This window comes from Phyllostomus discolor, chromosome 3, assembly GCF_004126475.2.
Source record: "Phyllostomus discolor isolate MPI-MPIP mPhyDis1 chromosome 3, mPhyDis1.pri.v3, whole genome shotgun sequence".
NCBI lineage: Eukaryota > Metazoa > Chordata > Mammalia > Chiroptera > Phyllostomidae > Phyllostomus > Phyllostomus discolor.
Genome location: NC_040905.2, coordinates 38,717,293 through 38,742,497, shown reverse-complemented (window position 1 = coordinate 38,742,497; position 25,205 = coordinate 38,717,293). Strand labels below are relative to the sequence as shown.

Here is a 25,205-nt window from a genome sequence, read left to right as displayed (position 1 = left end):
ACGAATCCCCCTTTTCCCCTGTAGACATGCATAGTAGATTGTTTCAAAATTCCATTCCAAATTTGCTGTCACATGCCTCACTACATGCCAGTGGCTGGAAAACTGAAGCTCAAATGTCCCAGATTTTCTTACAGCTCAAGTTCCACACATGACCTAGCTTCTACCAAGCTGATACACCTGCTCAATATTATACAAGCAGAAGCGGTGACTGTATTTGTTCTGTTTGTTTTGGCAAACTTGGTTTTGGAGGAACCTGGTTATGCTACAGCAAAAGTTACAGTAATTCGGTGTCCAGTTACTAGTTATGTGGGGGCTGAGAAGCAGAGTGTGCGACTCCCATTCTCCAGCATTAGACAGGGATGAAGGAGGGTGGTCCTCGAGCCAGCTACGAATGCTCTTTCCCAGCTTCCTGGTCGTCAGTGTTGCTCTGAGAACCATTTCATGTGTACACGGGGAGTGGAATACAAGAGAAGAAAGTCCAGGGTTTCCTCAGGGTAGGGGGACCCTAGGGGGGAACCCCTACATAAAACTGGGTTGTAATCTCAGTGTAAGGGTAAATGAGAAATAAACCTGCTGCTTAGGACAAGCCAGCAGGAAACGTGCCTACGTCAGCTTTGGTATTCAGCCAAAGGAAAAGAAAAATATCTTCCTCTCAGGATATAGAAGACTTTCTTACACAAAAAGTACAAAACATAAAGGACATGTTTAATAAATTCTTCTATATTATAACTTCTGTTCATCAAAAAAGACCACAAAGAGTGAAATACAAGTTATATAAACTGGTAAAAGCTCTTTTCAATACAAAAGCCAACAAGGGATTAGTATTTAGAATACATAAAGAACTTCTAAATGTAAAAAACAAAACTACCTAATAGAAAAAAAGGCCAGAAAAAAAAAGATGTTTTACAGAAAACACAAATGGCCTCAGAAAATGAGAAGATGTTAAAGTGGAGTAGAAGTAATCACGATCAAACGTGGCTGAGACAAAACAAAACAAACAAAAATTGAGTGTCTTTCAAAGAAGGGGCAGAAATCAGCGAGAGATGATTACATGACTGGAGAACTCCCTGTAAAACTGACCCACGGACACTGTCTAGCTGGCACCTCTTTGACACTGCCTCTTTCAAGCTGCTCTTGGGGAAGTTTAGGGATTTTATTTTTGTTGTTTAAAAAACATTTATTTTTTTACCAGGACAACCAGTTAAAAATTTTTGAATAATACTCAGATGCTCCTATTGACTTTTCAATTATATTTGAACTTTCTCTTTTAGGCCCATATTGAATATAACAAAATACAATATAATAGGTTTTCCATTTCTTAATAAAATATCTAATTTAATTGTGTGGCGATGACTAAGATTCACTCATGGTAGGGATAAAAATATGAACTATTATTACCTTGAACTTCTATCTATGATATTATACCTAAAACTTTAAGGTCATATTAATGGTAGCAGCTGAAGGTAAAATTAATTGTAAATGTGGAAGGTGGGATGCCTTCTGAACAGCACTTTGAAATGTTTCCAGTGAGTCAAGTAAAATGAGGTAAAAGCTGTGTCCAGTGTGGAGGGAAAGGTGTGCGTGCATGCGTGGGTGTGCACACAGCATTCCTGTCCTGGGAAACCAAAGATTCGAGTTAGCAGTGCCTACCTTAAGCACTTGGTTTTCAAGATATTTCATGAAACAACCAGAAGTTGCTATGCATTTTCTACATTTCCAACACTGAAGAATATTTATTTCTTCTTGATTACAATTTTTAGTTATCACTTCTTTACTTCTTTTCATCTGTGGGAAAATAAAGTTAGTGTTAGAATGTTAAATGGTGTCACATTAAACTTGATTTTGTAAACCCTTTGTACAGCACTAGCTACATGTGGAGAAGGAAGAGAATCATTTACTGTTTGTTGAGGTACCTACTGGTTACCAGGTCTTAGGTTAGGGGAACTCTATAAACAATGTCTGGGATTGAAAATTCCATTTAATTATTATGATGATGCATTATGTTAGTAACTACTAGCTTATTTTATTTTTGCAGGATATTTTATGTCTGTTTCCATCTGTTACTGAAAGAGGGAAAAGGTCACTGCTGAAGAGTCAAGTAAGTTATTACATTGGCTTTAAAAGAGTCGTAATAAAGAAGTGTAAATATTCCTATAAGTAGGATATTTTAAATAGTCACACCATTAACTTTTAAATACAACAGGATTTATTGAGTTGTGGTTTATGTTCTGAAAATTGAAACTTACTTTAAATTGATAGCAAAAAAATTCCTTATACTGAATACAATCATTTCTCTTGCATACGCTGGTCAGTGGAACAGTTAACTGTGCTATGTCTGGCAGTATGTGTACTCAAACAAATAAACTTAAAGAAGAGCCCTCCCAATTTTATAGTCTGATACATTATGTCAAAAAATGTGATTTAGACCAATTTATGAAAACAGTTTCACACTAATAAGAATTATAAAATAGACGCAGTGTGTTTAATAGCTGGTGTGGTAACTGTTCAGTATAAAGAAAGGAAGTGTTCATTTATTCAGCTACCCACAAGTCTACTGCCTTGTTCCTGAGCCACATTTCCTCATTTGTTAGCTCTTTCATTTTTCACTCATTCAACAAACATTTACTGAGAGCTAACCTCGAACTACACGATGAGTCAAACTCTAGGGGCGCAAAGATGAATCAATCTTATTTTCTGTCACAGAAGTGCTCACTCTGCTATGGGATCAACAGTTTGCTGCCCCAGATCATTAGAATCACTTAGGAAACTTTAAAAAATAGTGACTCCTAGAAAATTTGACTTATTCTGAGATGAGGAGAGGAAGGTAGAAATGGGCACTTTAAGAAAGTTCCCCAGGTAATTCTTAAAGCAAGAGAGAGAGGGAACATCAATGGACCTTAACCACATATAAGGGAAGGTTTTAAGGAACCCTGCCAGAGCAAGCAACAGCATGCCCCTGTCGCAGCCGATCCAACTCTGTCATTCAGGTACCCAGGCAGCAGTTGTCTCCACCAACATCTTCTGAACCCACCTTAGCCCAGCTGTCCAACTATTGAAACTTTGTCCTCAATGCTTATCAATAATATCTTAATTTGAAAAATGTCCTGACCTTCTCTGGATCAGATTGAAGCCGCCTCCTTTACTTAACTTTGTTAGCACTCCTTTCGCCTCTGCATTTCCTTAGCAGCTTCTATCCTCATGTCCCTTTTATCCACCAGTGGTTCTTCTCCAGGAGTAGGTACTGCAGGGAGGGGTCTATCAGAACCCATGACAGAGAGACTCCATTATCTGCCCATGATCTCCCCTTCCCTGACATCCACACACATCCCTGCGTTTCTACCCATCCAAAGACTTTTCCAGGCCCCCTTGCAGTGCAAGCAGGTAGGTAGAAAAGGACTTGTAGGTGATTCTAATAGGTCTTCTCTACAAATCATTGAAAATTATACTTGGTGTGACAACTATTTTATTTTATTTAAAAAATCTGAAGTATATATTAAGTAATGTCCCCCCACCTTACCCCCCATAACTGTCATCCGGCTGAGTCTGTCTCTATTTTGCTTGTTAGTTCAGTTTGTTCATTAGATCCTGTATAATTGTCTTCCTCTGACTGATTTATTTCACTTAGCATAATCTTCTCCAGGTCTGTCCAATGCAAACGGTAAAATTTTTCTTCTTTTTTTTTTTATGGTGAAGTACTATTCCACTGTGTAAATGTCCCATAGTTGTTTTATCCGCTCACCTACTAATGGATACTTGGGCTGCTTCCTTATCTCAGAAATAGTAAATAATATTGTAATGAAAATATGGATGTTTATGTTCTTTCAAATTAGTGTTTTGGGATTCTTCAGAATACATAGGAGATCCAAGATGGTGGAGGAGTAAGTGGAAGCTACACTAATGTCCTCCCAGGATCAATCAGAAATTACAACTAAATTAAAGAAATACCATCCTGAAAAGCCAACTGAACATTAGCTGGAGAGAAGCCTTGCAACAGAGGACACACAGAAGAAACCACTTCACCACAATGAGATTGGCAGTGGGTGCAGAGGAGGCACAAGAGGGCTGGCCAGGCCCCCAGAGGCAGCTGCTGTTGCTGATGTCTGGAGGGATATTTCAGTGGCCTGGGGCATTCCCCCTGAAAAGTGTATGGTCTAAAACCCAAGCTGAGCTCTCCAGCATAGAGCATCAGAAAGGAAACCCAATAGCATTTGGCTTTGAAAACAACAGGGTTTGTACCAGGGAGGGATGCTGGAGATGCACAGAGCCTCTTAAAGAGTTGATGCACAAAATTTCATTTGTAGCCACTTGGGCTCTGACAGGAAGGGGAAGAGTGGACTAGAGATTCATGAGGAGCCTGGTGCTAGTGGCTCTGGGGAGAGAACTGAAGGAACAGCTGCCAGGATCCCTGTGCTCAGTCATTCCCCATACTGCAGAAGCTGTCTTTCTTGTGTAGAGCACTCCCCTCCAAGTGCCATTACCCTGAGGGAAAGCAATAGTCCCACCCACAGGAATCCCTCTTGCCCTACCCTGTGGAGCTTAAGCCATATTGCTGAGCGTAGCTGGAAGCTATATAAGTGATTAAGCCTAACAGTAAATATGAATCCCTGGGAGCTCTGAGACTTTAGCTGACCCTCGAGTGGGCCCAGTACTGGTAAAAGCTGGCTTTGGTGACCAATCTGGTCCTTTCTGCACCTACCCAAGCTCAGAAGAGGAAGCCTCAAGCTGTGGATTGCTGATAACTCCAAAAAGGTTACCCAAGGCCAATCATAGGCAGCATCTGACATATGTCTGCACCAGAGTCTTTGCAGATCTGTTCAATACATAGAAGCAAATACAAAGACACAGCCAAAATAGGAAGACAAAGAAAAAGGACCCAAGTGAAAGAATAAGGGAATCCTCTAGAAGAACTAAATGAAAGCAATTTATCAGATATAGAGTTTAATGATTATAAAGATACTCAACAGCATGAAGAAAAGACATAGAAACCATAAAAATGGGCCAGTCAGCAGTAAAGTATGAAATATCTGAAATAAAGAATACACTGGAAGGAATAGACAGTAGGTTAGATGAAGCAGAGGACCAAATCAGTGATTTAGAAGACAAGATAGAAAAAAATGCCCAAGCAGAGCAGCAAAAAGGAAAAAAAAAAATAAAAATGAGAAGAGCTTAAGAAAACTTTGGAACAACATGAAGCATAACAACATCCACATCATGGGAATACCAGAAGGAGAAGAAAATGACCAAGGGATTGAGAACCTATTTGAAGAAATAATGACTGAAAACTTTCCTGATCTGGTGAAGGAAAAACACATACAAGTCCAGAAACCACAGAGTTCCAAACAATTTGGACCCAAAGAGGTCTACACTGAGACACATCATAATCAAAATGGCAAAAGTTAAAGACAAGGAGAGAATCTGAAAAGCTGCAAGAGAAAAGCAGTTATTACCTACAAGGGAGCTCCAAATAGTGCCATCTGATTTCTCAACAGAAACATTTTAAGCCAGAATTGACTGTCATGAAATATTCAAGGTGATGAAAAGCAAGGACCTACAACCAAGGTTATTTTACCCAGCAAGACTATCATTTAAAATTGAAGGAGAAATAAGGAGCTTCCCAAACAAGAAAAAGCTATAGGAGTTTGTTAACACCAAACCAGTACTGCAACAAATGTTAAAGGGCTTGCTACAAGAAGAAAAGGGAAAAAAAAGAGGATGTAGTTAAAAATAAAATGGCAATAAATATGTATCTATCAATAATCACCTTAAATGTAAGTGGTTTAATGTTCTAACCAAAAGACGTAGGCTAGCTAACTGGACAAGAAAACAAGACCCATCTTAGATCAAAACATACACAAGACTAAAAGTAAAGGGATGGAAAAAGATAGTTCATGGAAATGGAAAGGAAAGAAAAACTGGGGTGGCAATACTTATATCCAACAAAACAGACTTTAAAACCAAGGCTGTAGTAAGAGACAAAGTAGGACACTACATAATGGTAAAGGGAACAATCCCAAAACAGGACATAACACTGTAAACATTTATGTGCCTAACACAGGAGCACCTAAATATGTAAAATGTTGGGAACCGACCTGCCTGGTTTCAGAAGCTGTAACCCCTGCCAAAGCTAAGGCTGAGGGAGCAACCTTGGACCTTAAGCCAGCAAGGAAACAAAAGCCTATCTCCCTGGCTTTTCTGCTCCTTTTACTTCATCCATGACTGGCCCCCAGTGCTTGGTCGGTTAGCCAATGACAGGAAAGATTACCCAGGGAGGGCATGACCTAAGACAGGCACAATCACGAGGAAGGCTCCCCAGGAAGGACTTTGAGGAGTACAGCAAAAGAGTGTGATGGACCCTTGCCCCTCGGCTTTGACATAGCCTGAGTCCTCATTCTGCAAGAAATCTCCTAATCTCTTGGCTGCCTTACTTCCCTTGCTCCACCTGAGCCTGAAAAAATGACAGGGGGCAGTACAGCCCTGTGCTGGAAAGGGTGGGTTCCCTGGGAGATCAGGCCTAAGAAAGAATATGTAAAATCCTGTGAAGCCTGCTTTGTTTAGAATGCTCTCAATGAAATGATAAGGGTCCAAGAAAGAAGTAAGTTTGTTCTTCAAAGTTTTACAGCTCTTTAGCTATCTGATCCTGACTCAAAATAGGCCCTCCAGAGTTCTTTGTTATCTATGGTTTTGATCCTTACTGCATGACAATAATTAATGAGCTTTATCTGTATTCCTGTGCAAATGAACCAAATAAAAGCCCATTGAGGAAGAGGCTCCTGGCCCTTTTCCTTTGAGATCTCCACCTTTTCTCCCCAAGCAGATCATGTCTTGGTAGACTTATTCTCATCTGTGGCAGACGTTGGGGGGGAGGGCCTGCAGGTGGAGCCCCCCCAATAGTAAAACAAATCTTGATGGACATAAAGGGAGAAATCAATAGTAATAGAGTCATACTTGGGGATGTTAACATCCCACTGAGTTCAACAGATAGATCTTCCAGACAGAAAATCATCAAGGAGACAGCAGTCTTAAATGACACACTAGATCAAATGGATTTAATTGATATCTTCAGAGCATTTCACCCCATAGCAGCAGAATATACACACATTTCAAGTGCATATGGAACATTTTCTAGGATATACCACAAGTTAGGACACAAAAGAAGTCTCAGTAAATTTAAGGAGACTGAAATCATATCAAGGATCTTCTCTGACCACAATGCAATGAAACTAGAAATCAACTGGTGTGACAACTACTTTATATAAAGGATTTTTTAAATCTATAAATCTAGTTTTGATCTTGTTCCAAAGCTCTAGACCAGTATTTTCACTTCAGGTGTTAAATGTTCATCTCTAAATGAATCTCCTTTTCAGGGCCTTTGTACCGCCTCTTCACTTTCTCTAGATTTGTGATACCCTACATAACAGCCACTTGTCACATATGTTATTGAACACATATTAATTTCACATTGAAATATTTTTAATAAACAGAATTAAGTAAAATATGTTGCAAAAATTAATTTCATACTCTTTACTTTTTTAATGTGGCTATTACAATTTCTAAAATTACACGTATGACTTCTATTATACTCCTTCAGACAGCATCTATCTAGGCTTCCTGGCCTCAGGTCTTTGTGTGGTTGGTTTCCTTCTCATTATTCAGATGTCAGCTCAAATTCATCTCCTGCTAATATGGTGCAAGGAGCACCTGAGAGTTTATTGAAATGTAGGTCACAGGGCCACATTCAGAGCGGTTCTAATTCAAAGTTTCTAGGGTAGGAATCTGCATATTAACAAGCACATTAGGTGATTCTGTTACAGGTGATCTGAAGACTATACTTTGAGAGACACCAATCTACTGAATCTAGTCTGAGCTCCTTACTATGTCAAAAAAATGTCCTTTAAGTAGCACAAGGGACTCTTGCGACGGAATGGTTCTCTATCTGATTGTGGTGATGCTCATGTGGAACTATATATGAGATAAAATTACACAGAACTAAATACACACACAAATTAATGCATTACCTGGTGAAATCTGAATAAAGTTGATGGTATAAAGGTATAGAGGGTGTTTCTAAGAATCCATAATTCATAACTGAATCTATAACCATCTCAAAGTAAAAGTTAAAGAAAAACTTTTATCACACACACTAAAAACTCAAAACCTTAGAATCATATTATTTTTACCAATTAACTGTCCTGACCATTTGTATAATACTCTATAGTCTTTCCCTATATTTCTGGCTGAATAATTTTGTTTACCTCTTGCTATGACAATTTTACAAAAATTTTTATAAAAAGAATAAAAAGATCAGTCTTTCCTCTTATCAAAATAGTTGCCCTTTAAAACCTGACTCCAAACTGGTACAAGTCTTGGTGTCCGCTCCAAAAACATACCACCCTAACCCTATGCAGATCCATGCCCGGTTCCCGAAAGATACCTTTTTCTGCTTTTCCTTTTTCAAATTTGCTGCTCCCTTTTCCTGTATTATCACTTTCTTTTCTCTGACTTTATGTTAAGAAATTTTTTCCATCCTCTGCGGATGAACTCAAGTTTCTCTTCTCTAGATGCTTCCCAGGAAGAACAATTATTCCCCATTCTGTGATCCACAGTACTTCGGACACACCTGTGCAGTAGTGCTGGTCATGTTGATGTATTACACTTATCTGTGTGTATTTATGTCTTATTGATTTAACTGTGAGCTCCTAAAGCACCATATTGTATTCAAATCTGTACTCTTAACAGTCAAATATGGTATATGGAACCAATAAAAGATACTCAACAAATGTTTGTTGTAATCAAATGAACAAGATCTGGCAGAGAGCTCAGCTTACAGTCTTTTACCGAGTGTTAACTAAGTCTGGTCAACTAGTGGGACAAATGAAATAGAAGTCCTTTTGCAAAGGACCTGAGGCATTCAAGTGAAGAAATAAGCTATGCTTTTACATAACTGAGCTTGAAAGGAGAGCTAGAGGTTACACAATAGTGATATATTTATAGGGGAGCTGAGGTGGCTTCTGTTTGGGTGGCCTATCAAAAGAAGACGTCAAATGTGGTGAGGAACCCTACTACAAAATGGTAGCCTTTGAGTGGAACACAGCATGGCTGTTGGATGGTAACTCAAGTCCATCCCCAACTCAGCACCCAAAACACAAGCATGAATTTCAGGAAGACAGAGAATGGTATAAGTAAATAACTGAACAGTCTGTTTTCTGATGTTTTTTGAATTGTTTTGTAAACAATTTTGGGTGGCATACACCACACAGCCCTAACACTCTGAGGACATGGGGTCAGCAATTGCAGAACTGATATAATTCATATGACTGAAGTGGAACTTAAAGACTAAAAAAGTCTATGAAATTCAGGTATAATAGTTCTTTGCTTTTCTCCCAAATCCTATTCCTCATCTCTTACTCCAGTTCTAACCAGACCAGATACTTGCATTTTTCTAAGATGGAGTGCTCCCCTTGGACCCCAGTTCCTCCAACTTAAGTCACAGTCTTTGTTATGGTAACCTCATCTCCTGTCCCATGCATGGTCTCTTGGACCACACTAACTGCTAATATCTGCATGATGTCCTCCATATCACCTGCTCATAGATTCCCTCTTGCTAACCTCACTACCTATCCTAATATGCCTGTCCTTTTCTGATATTTCCTCAGTGCACTGGCTTTTCAGAAAGTAATGCTTTGCTGAGTTATGCATATCTCCCAAGTATTGCTACATTTCATATTTCATTATGGATTATCAAAAAAGCCACATTTGTTAATATCATCCCCAACCTCAGTAAAACTTTTCTTTAATTATTGGGCAATAATCTAGTTTACAGTGGTAGATACACATTTTCTAAAGTGCTAATTTTTGTTTAAAGCTCAGATTTTATCACTTATAACAAATACTGATAAAAATCCACATCTGAAGAACCACAGTTTGTCAATGACCCCAGTAAAAATGCTGTGCTATGGAAGGTAGACAGTTCAGCCCTCCACTGAAACAACTAACGAGGGCTCTGCCTCAAGGCTACCAACTGCCCTGAGTGCACTGCAGGAAATGCTTTATGCCTCCTCCCATTTTTTTCACACAGAATGTTAAAAAGGTATTCATGTAAGAGTGAAGATGTAATAAGATCAATAATAGTGCTTCAGTAAACAGTTTTTTTTAACTGCATGTGTACGGCAGTAAAGACTCAAATGGCTACTACTAGTACACTTTGTCACCACTGCCTTGATCCTGCTCAGGGACCAGCAGTTCTACTCACTGTTGCTTTTGCATTATTAATGAAAATGTTAACACAGTAAAAAGAAAAAAGGCAAATAACATCTTAATATCACCAAGAAAAAAGTCAGAGCTGATTCTCTGGAGGTCCTGGAGATACCTGGGGCCATGACCCACATGCTGAGAACTGCCACTTGACGCAGAGCAGCTGTCCCAAAAGTACTGACTACAAAAATCTTATTTTCTAATAAATATCCTTTAAAATATTTAAGAGTAGATGAGTCCATATGGAGAAATATATTTATAACAAATTTGGTTGAATTATAACCTCCATAAAGAAGTTTCATTTATTCATCTACTTTTTGCTATTTACCACATTTTCTGGTAAAACACCAGCATTTGTCATAGATCTAAGTCTACACTCCTGGGTCTCCAAATTTGCTTACCTCCTTCTTTGTTATTCATGGATATACATGAGATACAGTGAAGAAAATCATAGATTATTAAAATTAACCTAACATTAGAAAGCAAGAATAAGCCAAAATAAGTTGAAAAATTAAAAAGAATTGAAATATTTTCTCCAATACCCATAATAAATAGGGAGGGACCCAGGCAAAAATTACATAACTGGCAAATTTTACCAATCCTTTAAGAAATGAGTAGTCTTTGTAACTTATATAACTGTCATCCAGAAAATATAGCAGAAAGACGAGCTCCACAAATATAACCTTGATTTATTGATTAGACAAGGAGATATAAAACTAGGCAAGGAGAGTATAAAAATTATATACCAGTATATTCATAAACATAGATGCTAAAATTCTAAATGAAATATTAGCCAACAGATCCCATCAGTGAATTAAAAGAAAAATATATTCTGACCAAATAAAATCATTTCCAGGAATTCAAGGGTGGTTCAAAATGGGGAAAATAACCCAAAACTACTCAACATATTCAGCAAAGTAGAAGATTAAAAGAAAAAACACATGACCATTTTAAAAGATACAAAACAAAATTTTTGATAAACTCTAACACTTACGCATCAATTTAAAACAAAAATACATCACATCCTAGAAGGAAATTTCCTTAACCTGATAAAGAGGGAGCTACTAAAAACTTCAGCAATTGTAATACTTGATGGCAAGGTTAAAAGCATGTTTAACCATGGAAATCAGGAAGAAGAAAAAGAGGATGGTGACACTCACTATCTCCTGTGTTACTCAACTGTGTACCAGAACTACTATCTAGCACAGTGGAAGTAAGTAACAGGTATAAGGACTGGAAAGAGTTAATAAGTGAAAAAGAAATCAAGTGCCTGTTACAAGACATGACACCAATTTTCTTTTTGGGCTGCAGATGTTTCTATCTTCTTAGAATTATATAAATCACAATGTTAGCAAATCTGTTTCCTGATACTTGGAGAAAACATGTATGGATAAACAATACTCATATCACATTACACACACCTCTGTGATATAGGTGTGTGATATTTGATGTATTTATTCCCTTACCACCTGGCTTACTCTGTTGATTTTCATCTCAGCCACATCACTTTCACTTACTTTGTATATACAACTTTCATATATTGGCATCTGTATTTGTTTTCAAATGTTTAAATTCAACTTTTGGACTTTCTATACTGAGAGCATTACAAATAAGCAAAGATACCCTAGCCCCAATATGTACATTTCTCACTAGTTTACATGGTGAGAATGAAATCATGGAACACATTTTCTCACATTGTTACCCTTATTTGTTTTTTCTTTTAATAAGACTTTTAAAATTTATTTCCAGACAGAGGAGAAGGGAAGGAGAAAGAGAGGGAGAGAAACATCAGTGTGTAGTTGCCTCTTGCACATCCCCACTGGGGACCTGTCCCACAACCCAGGGATGTGCTCCAGCTGGGAACCAAAACAGTAACCATTTGGTTTACAGGCCCACACTCAATCCACTGAACCACACCAGCCAGGGCTGTTACCCTTATTTGAAGGAGATATTATGTTGCTCAAAGAAATTTGCTAGATACAATGTTAAATGAAGGAAAGAAGCTAATGTGGTACTTGGTAACTTTCTGTGATACTAGTAATACACAGTACTAAATTCTAATGTACTTAGTTCCTCAGTCTGGGTACTCATTATATGGGAATGCTCACTTTGTGAGAATTCATCAAGCTGTATACTTGTGATCTCTTTGTTTTCTCTATGTATCTTTTTAAGTTATAGATTTTTTAAAAAGATTTTGTTTATTTTTAAAGAGAGGGAAGGGAGAAAGACAGGGAAACATCAATGTGTGGTTGCCCCTCGTGTGCCCCCCACTGGTGACCTGGCCTGCAACCCAGGCATGTGTTCTGACTGGGAATTGAACCAGCAACCCTTTGCTTGGCTGTCTGGTGCTCAATCCACTGAGCCACACCAGCCAGGGCTATATGTATCTTATTTCAATATAAAAATTAAAAGCTTGCAGTGTGACTTTAGAGTTAGTCTTTTTGTGTGTTTCTGTGCCCCACCCCTCTCACCAATATAACTACAAGCTTGTCTTTGAGAACAGTGGAGAAAGAACTCTCAATATGAAGCAATGTCTACAGTGACAATTTTCATCATCTGGTTCTGGATATAAGATTAGTTTGCCATGATAGGTAGAAGTCAAGGAATTCCAATGGGACAAGAGGTCGGAGGTGTATTTTCGTACCTCTGCCTATAAAGGGATTACCAATTAATCAAGGAAAAATTGGAGGATGGAGATGTGGGAATGTGTCCCTACTGCTCTCTCAGTACAAAAGTGACATAATCACTTTCACCACCAAATAAATGGTTAAATGTTGATGAAGACTTTTGGAATGCAAATCTTGAATATTCAGAGTGGGCCAAGATAGAAAAATTGAACATAAAGTAAACCTCTCACATACAGACTGTAAACAAAAATCTGGAGATACATTTTCAAAGAATTTTAAGGAGAATTTATTCAGGTAACGATGTGCAAACTGGGAAATGTAGTCCTTGGTATTCTAGGTATGAACTGAGAATACTTCCAAAATGGATGGGATGGGTTAGGGGTTATAAAGGCAAAATTGCAAGGAGCTGATCAAAGAGATTGGTTGCTAGGAGCAAAAAGACCAGAAACTTACACCATTTGTTTTCTAGTTGGTGGGGCAACTGGACTTTCAATAGCTGGCTGATCCAGTGAATAAGAAAGTGGAGCTGTGAAGCGAGAACAATGTGTTACCAGGTGAGAACAACAAATGCACAATGAATGAATGAAGTCTCCTGCTTATCTCAGCAAGTCCTAGTTTCAGCCCAGGCCTGTAGAGCAAAAAGGCTGCCTTTGATCACACAGTCACAGTACAGGGAGTATTATTTAACAATGATGCAAGGGCACAATTTATCAAACAGTACAATCAGCACAGGGGAGGCTGCTGCCAGTTCCAGAGCCAAAAAGGGCATAGTTATGCTCTGCAAGCAGCTTCAGAGCTCAAGCTGCAAAAATTCAAATTTGGGGTTACAAGGTGTGATATTAAAATTCTGAGAAGTCCTCACAACAGTAGATATGTATCTTTGTATTTCATGCACAGAACTCTAAATGTTAAGTATTCTAATTTTTCTATCAGAATAGTAGAGAAAAACAATTTTAAATTAGTATTTTCCAGCGATTTCATCATCTTTATATATGAACATCTAATTATTTGGGTAGAGAGAGGGCATGAATATGTTGAACACGGGAAAATTTTAGGGTAGTAAAGCCATTGTTTATCTTCCTATAACAGTGATTTAATGACATTATACATTTGTTACAACTTATAGAGCTACACATCACAAAGAGTGAACCATAAACTAGGACTTAAGTTTAAAATAACAGACCAGTACAGGGTAGACCAAAAGCATGTTTGAAGTCCTAAACTAAGAAACTTCATTTAAAATAATAATCAGTACAGGGTGAGCCAAAAGTAGGTTTACAGTTGGGAGTACATGAAACACAGGGTTTACTCTTTTGTTATTTGTAAATTTTGTTATTTATTAATTATGATATTATTTTCCATATGAACAACTGTAAACCTACTTTTTCCTCACCCTGCACTAATTCATCAGTGTGGCAAGTGCATGACACTAACACAGGCTGTTAGTAATAGGAGACACTGTGTTGAGGGGAGAAGGAGTATATGGGCGCTTTCCATACTTTCTGATCATTTTTTTAAAGCTAAAACTGCAATAAATTATGTTGATTAGAAATAATTATTTTGATATCTAATACCAACATTATATGCTCAAAGCTATTAATATTTAGTAATCTAAAGGGCAAGTTTGCTTTTGTCTTGGCTATTCAGAGAATTAAAAATAGCTTTTCCTTTGAAATTTGACAACATTGGCTTTCTAAGTGTAAGAAAAATTTCTGCCTTGTCAGTATGATCCTTGTATTAGTTTACTTGGGCTGCCATAGCAGAATACCACAGATTGGGTGGCCTGAACAACAGAAAGGTTTTCTCAAAGCGCAGTAGGCTGGAAATGAGATTAGAGTGCCAAAAATGTTGGGTCCTACTGAGGGCTCTCCCCCTAGTTTGTAGAAAAGCTGCCTTCTCTCTGGGTGTTCACATGGCCTTTCCACTGTGCATGTACACTTCTGGTCTCTTTCTCTCCCTCTAATGGAAATGGTCCTATTGGATTAGCATCCCACCCATTAATCACCTTTATTAAGGACCTATCTCTATTATCATATTGGAGACTAGGACTTCAACACAGATTTTGGCAGGGGACACAATTCAGTCTATAACATGCTCCCTCTGGGTCACAAAACACATGTCCTTCTCATGTGCAAAATACATTCACCATATCCTAACAGTCACCGAAGTTTGAACCCATTTCAGAATCAACTAAATCAAGTATTGGTGAGACCCCACTATATCTGTGAACCTGTGAAGCCGGTAAAGTTCTGTTCTTCCAAATGAAATGGTGGGAAAGGCACAGGATAGACAAAGAGAAGGGAAGGGAAGGGGAGGGGGAGGGGAAGGGAGAGGAAGGGGATGGGAGGGGAGGGGAGAAAAAGAAAGGGAGGGGAGGGGAGGGAAGGGAGGGAGGAAGGGAGGGAGGAGGAAGAGAGGACAACAGGTCCCAGGCAAGTTCAAAACCTACCAAGGCAAATTCCATTAGATCTTAAGGCTCAACAATAATTCTCTTTGCCATCTGGTACTCAGAGGTGATGGTTTTGCCTTCTGTCCACTAGCATGGATGGCCAAGGACCCTTGCCCATGGGAGCTGGACAGCCTAGCCCCTGAAACTGAGGAGGTGGCCCCACAATCTGAAACTCAGAAGGGTACAGCCTTGCCCTCTGGGCCTATGTGCTCTGGGCCCACAGAGGCAGGGGCCAAACTGCTGATTTCTGAATTACCTCAGGGTCATTCTTCTCTTTTCTTGAACGACAAGGCATATTCACAGCCAGCATTCAGACAGCAGTTTTTTATAGGTATCCATAAACCAGAAACTCTTTCCTTTGTTCCCTTTAGCTCAAACTGGCTGAATAATCCTATCTCTATTACAAAATAGGATTTACAAAATCCTATTTTGTAAAGGACAGGCTTTACAAAAAAGACTGATCAAACCAAGGATAATTACCTTATGGAGAGATTAGGACCCCAGTCCCATAGGAGTAGGTCCATACCCTTATGACCTCATTTAACCTAAATTACCTCCTTAAAAGCCCTATCTCCAAACACACTTCTGTTGGGAGTTGGGGCTTCCACATATGGATTTGGTGGTACTGGGGCAGGGGGTGGGGGAGTTAATGACACAATTCAGTCCATAACAGTGCCTAAAGAACCCAAGCTTATTAATTTTGACATTATTAGAATGCTGCTTTATTGTTGTTTGCCCTGTTACAGAATGCATAGGATAAAAACTCTGGCATAAATGAGAAAAATATTGAGTTAGTAATTTCTCAAAAGGTAAAAGTCATTTGTTAGTGAACAAGAAAGGAAAATCAAAAAGTGAAATGGCCAAAAAAATTGAAGTTCCCTTACCAATTATCTGTACATATCTTAAAAATTGGAACAAGGTAAATACAAGATAAAAAGCCAAGGGAGGTAAAATTGGTAAAAGTGTGAAAGGAGCAATGCATACTTAATTAAAATGTAAAACACTAAACTGATTAGCCAGTACAGACCATCTCAGAGCAAATAATATTTCTAAATTGTGTTGTTTTAAGAAAAAAACTAATGAAACTACACTACAGAGAAGGGTAATAACCTTCACTCTCAACACCATCTTACCACACCTAAATGATGCAGCATCTATAGCTCTTATGACTGCTGAAGATTTGTGTAAAAGCAGGAGGACTGTGGATAAATATGTCAATGACAGTGCATTTAATACTGATGAAATGAGTATCCTCTTTAATATACAATCAAACCAGTCATTAGCTCTTCCACAGAAATGCTGCTGTGGAGAAAAATAAAGACAGACTCTCGGTCTTAATCTGTTGCAATGCTGATAGTAATAAGAAAATCAGAACTACTTAAGGAAATTTGAATTTTTTTATATATACACATTTCCTGTATTTATAAGGTTAAAAAAATCTACTGGTTTCTGGCAGGACTGGCAGGTGAGGGTATGTGTGTGGATAAGTACTAAAATCAGAGAGAAAATGACCTGCAGCATACTGATTGAGAAATGCTTCCCATGCCTTCTGGGGACTTAAAATTTAAAATGTGCATATACTCTTTCCCTCCCTCCTTCCTTCCTTCCTTCCTTCCTTCTTTCCTTCCTTCTTTCCTTCCTTCCTTCCTTCCTTCCTTCCTTCCTTCCTTCCTTCCTTTCTTTGCATAAAAACACCATTCTGTATTTGTAGCCATTAGATTGAGGCAATAATCAATCACCTAAAGGTTGTATGCTAGAAGTGCTTGGTACATTATGTCTCCAGGAAATGAGAAGGAGCGCTTCTTTTGTCACATAAAGAAATAGCATACTGTTTATGTGGAAGAAATCTCATTGTTATGCAGGACATAGCAATCCCAGGAGTAATCCACACTGTTTTACAGAAGTAGGCTTTGGAGCTAGTGCTTATTCACATAAACAGACCATCGTTTCTAATAACTCTGTTGGGAATAAGCTGCACAGATATTTTTTATTTTGTAAAATTGATGCCATGTCAGCTCCCCCTGCTGATGTTGAATATTTCTGGTTAAGCATGTTATGAACACACAAGTACTGGAAAAAAACATGCCCAAATCCAAGCAGACCACAAAAAAGAAGTATTAATAACACTGCAATCAATAGTTTGTGAAAAATTACAAAAACATAAATGACTGAGTTTTAAAAGCAAGTTCACATTTGTTTGTGAACTATATAAAAACACATCAGAATCCCCAAAATAATGTTATATTAAGCAGAAATTAAAACAGGATCTTAGAAATATTACTAGATTCCTGTGGAATCTGTATGCCTTATGTAGTTCAATAGATATTTCTAGAACATATATTATTTAGTGAAAGGTGGCTTGTAATTCAGGATCCCTCCCACATTAGCTGTCAATCTTTGTCAAGGATATCAGATACTTGACTTCTAGTCATGATGGCAGTGCAGGTAGACACACTTTGCCTCCTTGTGAAACCATAAAAAGAATTACTACTAAATATCAAAACAAATAACATCTAGAACCATCAGAAAACAGAGCTGTATGGAAGTCCAACAATCAAGAATTGTTGAAGCCACGTTCATCCAGATGGGTAGGACGGGCAGAGTTGTGAAGACAGGCAGAGAGGCACAGAGAGGGGGTGTGGATGGAGAGGTGGTGGCAACAGTGGATCGGACAGTCCTACATTCAGGTATAGTGGATAAAAATGGGAAGGGTTACCCTGGGAGCAAGCAATCCCAGCCCCAGGCCAAAGCCCACAGCTCAGAGTTCCAGCTCTGGGAAGATAAATCCCCATAATTTCTGGCTGTAAAAATCACTAGGGGTTTGGGCAGTGAAAGAAACTGCCAGATTTTCTGGAGGCTTCATTTAAAGCACCTGCACAGACTGAGAATGTATACAAACCCATTCACTCTGAGATTCACCACCAGGCATCAGCTGGAGGACACCAGTTGCATATGGGAAGTGGGTGAAGTCACTGGAAAGGGGTGAGTGCCAGGAAAACTTCCAGAAGCCAGGCAGCAGCACTGTCCCCTCTCTGGGCCCTCCCCTCATGCAGAGCCACAAAGTAGGGAAGCAGGTTGCCCCACCCTGGTGATCACCTAAGGCTCCACCTCACACAATTTACAGGTGCCTTTTCTACAACAGGCCATGCTACTAAGACAAGGAGTCAAAGCAGCTCTACTTATTACACAAAAACAAATATAGGGAGGGTGCCAAAAGGAGAAGACAAAGAAATATAGCCCAAATGAAAGAACAGAACAAAACTCCAGAAAAAGAAATAAACAAAATGAAGATAAACAATCTATCAGATGCAGAATTCAAAGTACTGCTTACTAGGATGCTCAAAGAACTCACTGAGTACAGCAACTAACATAAAGAAAGAAATGAAGATTACACTACTACATGAAATAAAGAAAAATATACAGGGAACCATCAAGGGAGGAAAGGAAGCCAGATTGAAACCAAAAATTTATAACATAAGGAAGAAATACACATTCAACCAGAACAGCAAGAAGAAAAAAGAATTTAAAAAAATCAGGATAGTATAAGGGCCTTCTGGGACACCTCCAAATCTACCAACATCTGAATGATAGGGATGCCAGAAGAAGAGACAGAGAAAGAAATTGAAAACTTATTTGAAAAAAATAATGAGAAAAAAGTTTTCTTTAATGTCCTTAATTTGGCAAAGGAAATAGACATACAAGTCCAGGAAACACACAGAGTCCTAAACAAGTTGGACCCAAAGAGGACCATACCAAGACACAGCAGAATTAAATGCCAAAGGTTAAAGATAAAGAGAAACAGCAAGAGAAAAGCAGAGAGTTACCTACAAAGGAGTTCCCATAAGACTATCAGCTGATTTCTCAAAAGAAACTTTGCAGGCAAGAAGGGAATACCAAAAAGTAGTCAAAGTGATAAACAGCAAGAACCTACAACCTAGATTACTCTATCCAGCAAAGCTATCATTTAGAATGGAAGGAGAGATAAAGTGCTTCCCAGACAAGGTAAAGATAAAGGAGTTCATCATCACTAAGCCATTATTACATGAAATATTTAAGAAACTTATTTAAGAAAAAGAAGATCAAAACTATGAACATTAAAATGGCAATGAATTCACAACTATCGACAACTGAATCTAAAAAAACAAACTAAGCAAATATGCAGAAGGGGAACAGAATCATAGGTATGGAGATTATTTGGAGAGTTATCAGCTGGGAGGGGAAAGGGGGAGAATGGGGGAAAAGGTGCAGGGATTAAGAAGCATAATTGGTAGGTACAACATAGACAGGGAGATTTTAAGGATAGTGTAGGAAATGGGGAAGCCAAAGAACTTATTTGTATGATCCATGGACATGAACTAAGGGTGGGGAATTGCTAGAGGGAAGTGGAGTACCAGGAGGAGGGGAGCAGAGGGGGAAAAACTGGGACAATGGTAATAGCATAACCAATAAAATATATGTATTTTTAAAAAGGGGTATCAGATACCTTATATGTACAGCTAGGAGACTGGATCAGGTGATTTCTAAATGGCCAATGCTATAATTCTAGTTTTGATAGCCACAGTAACTAAAATGGCAATTAAAGCCTACAATTTATTAAGTATAAAACTATCTAAATCATGAGTTACAGAGAGAGACCTCAATCTTCTTCAATAATTGTTTATGTTACAAACTTTGGGGTTTGAACATGTTGAAGTCAACTTCCACAGCTTTTTACCTGTTTAAATGATTCTGCATAATACCCTGTTATTCATACCCAGACACATTTTTCTTGGAAACACTCAACTTTTATAGATAAAAAAAAGTGTTCAATAGTTCAAACTACCTTTTCAGCATCTAATCGGCTCTCACCTATCTTCTCCCTATTTCTCTTCTACCTCCCCTGGGTTTGCTGACTTCTTAGATATGATACAATGCATATTTAACCTTAAGGAGAAAATCAGTGTGAATTTGATGCTATTGCAGCTACCAGATACTCCCTACCCTACCCTCTCCCACATCTTCTCAAGCCACACAATTGAAGTTGAATACCACCTCTTTAATCTTTGAAATTTTCCTTTTCCCCCTTTCTTTCTCTTATAAACATACTTCAGTCACATGGTCTTGAATGCTCACTGCAGTCTTTCAATCCAAGTGACAGCTTTAAGAGTTTTTTAAAAAGTCATCAAAGAAATGCAAACATTTTGTAACTTCTCTATTTTGCTTATTTTTCCCCATTTTAACTGCCATTCTAGTAAAACAAGAAATAGTTCTAGAGATGAACAAAACTAATAGTTGGAGGATCCATTCTTCTCACACACTTCTTGTCACACACTACATTTTAGGGAGAAAATATATTACAGAATTAAAAGGGTGATGAGAAAAGCTGAAATATACTTTTCAAAAAGGTGTGTGTATATTTATACTCATATGTAAATCTTAGAAATCACTTTTTGGAGATTTTTGAGCAAACTAGTATATATATAAACATATTTTAAATAAAAGTGCCAATAAATTTTTATTGGACCAAGAAGAGACAATAGCAAGAAGAAAATAAAATCAGGTGATTTTTTAAAAAATTAATTTTAAGTTGTATTTTAAGGCTACAGATATTCTTTTAGTAATATTTGCACCATATATACTATTTTGTCAGGAAACACAAAGAAAAATAAATACCTGCATTATGAAAGCATTTGAGAGGGTGCTAGGGGGTTCTAAGCCAGGTGGGTATGAGAGAATAGGCAAAATTGTAAGAGTTTTCAGAGGCAAGCATCTAAGAATTGATCCTGAGGTCAAATACGAGGGAGGACCCCAAACAAAACAAAACAAATCAAAACAGGAATTATCTTCTGGAAGGTGGGACCCTTGTAGCACAGGTTTCCTCCACTAGATGAGTGTTCTAGGAACCCACCTGTATCAGCATACTGTCTGGTAGTGTTGTGAAAGGCTGCATTTGGCTTCAGTGAATTTTTTTTTGAAGACTCAGTGCACTAGACCATTTCATGATGGGTGATTTACAAGTGCACCTGCCCACATTGTGCTCAGTGTTCAGCAGTTTTTGATCAAATATGGCATGACACTCATGCTCCACCCTCACTATTCACCCAGTCTCTCCCAGAGTGACTTTTTTTTTGTTTTCCCAGATGAAAACAGTCCTCCAGTCAGAATGGCCACCATTAATAAATCAACAGACAGCAAGCGCTGGTGAGGTTGTGGAGAAAAGGGAACCCTAGTAGACTGCCAGTGGGAATACAGACTGGTGCAGCCACTGTGGAAAACAGTATGGAACTTCCTAAAAAGCTAAAGATGGAACTGCCTTTCAACCCAGTGCTCTCACTGCTGGGATTATGGCCTAAGAATCCTGAAACACCAATTCAAAAGAATCTGTGCATCCTAATGTTCATAGTGGCATAATATGCAATAGCCAAGTGGTGGAAATAGACTAAGTGCCCATCAGTAAACAAGTGGATCAAAAAACGGGGCTACATTTACACAATGGAATACTATGCAGCAGAGAGAAAAAAGGAACTCCTACCCTTCACAACAGTATGGATGGAACTGGAGAGCATTACACTAAGTGAAATAAGTCAGGTGGTGAAAAACAAATACCATATGATCTCACCTATAAGTGAATCCTAATCAATCATAAAAAACAAATGAGCAAAATAGAACCAGAGACTTGGAAATAAAGAACAAACTGGCAGTGTCCAGAGGGGAGCGGGGATAACGGTGGACAAGAAGGGGAAGGGCAAGCAGAGGAACATGAACAGATGACTCATGGCACGGACAATGGAGGGGATTGGCTGTGGGAGTGGAGGGTGGTGACAGGGTAGGGGACAGCAATGGGGAAAAAGGCAAACAGCTGTAAGTGACAAAGAAGAAAAGAAAAAAAAAAAAAAAAAAAAAACAAAAAAAAAAAAAAAAAGAAAAAAAAGAAAAAAAGAAAGAAAGAAAAGAAAAAATAGTTCTCAAAGGGAGATGTTTTCCTGATGTGGAAAGAGCTGAAACAAAAAAAATGGCAGAAGCCCTAAAAGGCATCAAAATCAATGAGTTAAAAAACTGTTTTGAATAGTGAGAAAAAGTCTCAATAGAGACTGACTTCTAGAGATCAAATAGAAAGTGACTGAATTTTAAAAACGTCAGAATATATACACAAGTTTTTATAAATAAAATTCACTTTTTGGAGTCCCCCCTCATAAAGCCTTCTTTTCCCAGGTGCTCATCAGGCTGATTTCTTAGAAGAGTATATATAAGGGCTAAAATCTGTTTCTTTATGTGAAATACATTAATATGATATAAACCAAAAGTTAATAATAAGTAGTTGTCTAATTTGCTATAAATTTATTGGATAGTTATGTTCTTTTTGATGGGTCAAGTGTCAATAATCAAGAAAGGATTCAATGAGAAACTGGCAGAAAAGATAAACATGCTAACATGGCTTCAAACTCCTTTTTTCTTTTGGGCAAATGAGTACTTACACAGGGAAGCTTTTGTTGGATACAGAGGCAGCTATACTAGAATACTTCACAAGACTGCTAGATAATGGAGATAAAAAAAGAAGTATCTCCTAGTAGAAAAAGTAATGGATGGCCATCCCACCCTGAACATGCCTGATCTCGTCTGATCTCGGAAGCTAAGAAGGGTTGGGCCTGGTTGGTGCTTGGATGGGAGCACTCATCTAGAAGCTAAGAGACTTGGGCTTATTTATTTTACTTATTTATTCCATAATCTCCCTAAAAGGGGTTTAAATCTCCTAGTACTTTTATTGTTTTGTCTTTCCTGAACAAACTTCCTTTGAATAACAATTCATCTATCACCTATGCCTCTGTTTAGTACTCACGTCACTGTGCCACCAGCAGTGTACTAATGTGTACATTTGTTTCTTCTTCTAAATTGTAGGCACCAGAGAGTGAGCATGAGCAGTGTTTCAAGCCTACACAGACTTTCACAATACCACCAAATAGCTTGCATATAACTCTGTGTGTGTGTATACACACACACACACACACACACACACACATATGTCGCTTAACCGAATTACAGGCAACTAGAGCTGCTGTTCTCTCACTTTGGGCATTGAAAGGGCATTCTAGCAGATCACATATAAACCACTATCTTCATTAAACTCACTCAGGAGCCTAACTTCTCACTAAGTACATTCTACTGCATTAAGTGGGGGGAAAGCCCAATTCAGAGACTAAAGTGAGATTTAAATGTTCATATTATTCTGTCTCATTTTAAATAATTGTCCTAGTATACCATTTGCTTCCACAAAATCCTGCTCCTTCCCTCATAAACTCTTACTCATAATTAACGTTAGAAAAAGAAAAATGAGAAAAAGTAGCACTTTTTCAATGGCTTAGATTTAGTTTTAAAAAAAACTCTGAGCATAAAGCAGAAGTATGGTTATCAGTTAACTCTTCTACCAGATAAATTCCATTTTAATGGGAAAACATTGCTGTAGGAATCCAGCCAAAAGGTAGGGCTCAGGTCAGGGGGACGGCAGTGGAGGTGGTAAATGGTCAGATTCTGGGTGTATATTGAAGGTAGAGCAAGCAGGATCTCCAGGTGGACTGAATATGGGGTCTAGGGTAGAGAACAATCGAGGATGGCTCTACAGTGTTTGGCAGGAGTAACGTCAGGGTGCAATGGCCATCAACTATTTGGCTATGGGGAAGGAGGCAGGTGGCATAGGAGGGGCAAATGAGGAGTCCAGTTTGGACACTAGTTTGAGATGTGCACTCAGCTTTCAAGTAGAACAAGTACACAGCTGGGTTGAAGACTCTGGAGTTCTGAGGAGGGTAAGAGCAAGAGATTTAAACGTGGGGTTGTTCTTTAAAGCTGTGAACACGGAGGAATCTACAAGGCTGTGAGTATGGCTAGAGAAGAGAATACGATACTACGAAGCCCTGGGTTCACATAAATTTTCTGGGAGTCTAAATTCCCTCTCAAGTATGTCTATTAATTCTTCCCATTTACCCCTGAGTTTTGTAATCTTGGAATATGAACTCATCTGTACCATGAGACAAGTACGGGACCCTGTCTGAGGCCCTGTCCTTCCAGGAAGAACAGTTTTGCACTGTATCTTCCAGGGGCTTATGGGACACCGCCAGCACAGCAACACCTTTTAGGTAAGTTTTTCAACTGAAGGGTCCTTGGCTCACCCTACTAGTATAAACTCAAGTCCTAATGTCTGAAGTTAAGAATTCTCAGGTGACTTGGGTGATGTCAGAACCTAAAAATGGATAAAGGAAAAGGACCGAGTCAAGCACTTGTTCTACCTTTATAGAGACTATTTCAGAGTAACCAAATCAGTTGGTGAGAAAATATTCTTCAGTATAGAGGCACTATGCTAATAAAATAGAATGATTAATGCAATCACCATCCCTAATAAAATGATGGATTTAGGGGAGAAAGCATCAATAGATACTAAAAATGTCAGAATAAAACAATGAAGCATTTTATAATGAATGCATAAGACTGTTACCACCTGCGCTCAAAGATCAATCCTAATATCATAACCAAATAATCATAATTAAAAATAGGACAACTGTATGAGTTTGCTAGGGCTGCAATAACAAGTACCACAGACTGGGTGGCTTCAACAACAGAAATTTACTTTCTCACAGTTCTGGAGGCTGGAAGTCTAAGATCAAAGGGACATCAGGGTTGGTTTCTTCTGAGGTTTCAGATGGCTGTCTTCTCATGTGTCCTCACATGAGCGCTCCTCTCTAGGCACCTATCCTGATGTCTCTTTATGAGTTCAAATTCCTCTTCTTATAAGGATAGCAGTCAGCTGGATTAGGGCTCACCCAGATAGCCTCACTGTAACTTAATCAGCTCTCTAAAGGCTCTTTCCCAAATACAGTCACATTCTCAAGTAGTGGGAATTCGCTCTTCAG

The 25,205-nt window shown here is 38.4% G+C and overlaps 1 protein-coding gene across 3 annotated transcripts in view; it reads right to left on the bottom strand.

Annotated features, from left to right (window-relative positions):
• Nucleotides 1-1,808, bottom strand: part of RNF180 (ring finger protein 180) — a 127,889-nt gene extending 126,081 nt beyond the window's left edge. For all 3 annotated transcript variants that reach the window (XM_028523891.2, XM_036020326.1, XM_036020327.1), the window contains exon 1: nt 1,651-1,808. In XM_028523891.2, coding sequence (XP_028379692.1) covers nt 1,651-1,785 — 135 coding nt within the window. In that variant the 5' untranslated portion in view covers nt 1,786-1,808. The remainder of the gene's footprint in view (nt 1-1,650) is intronic.
• Between the last annotated feature and the right edge of the window lie 23,397 nt (nt 1,809-25,205).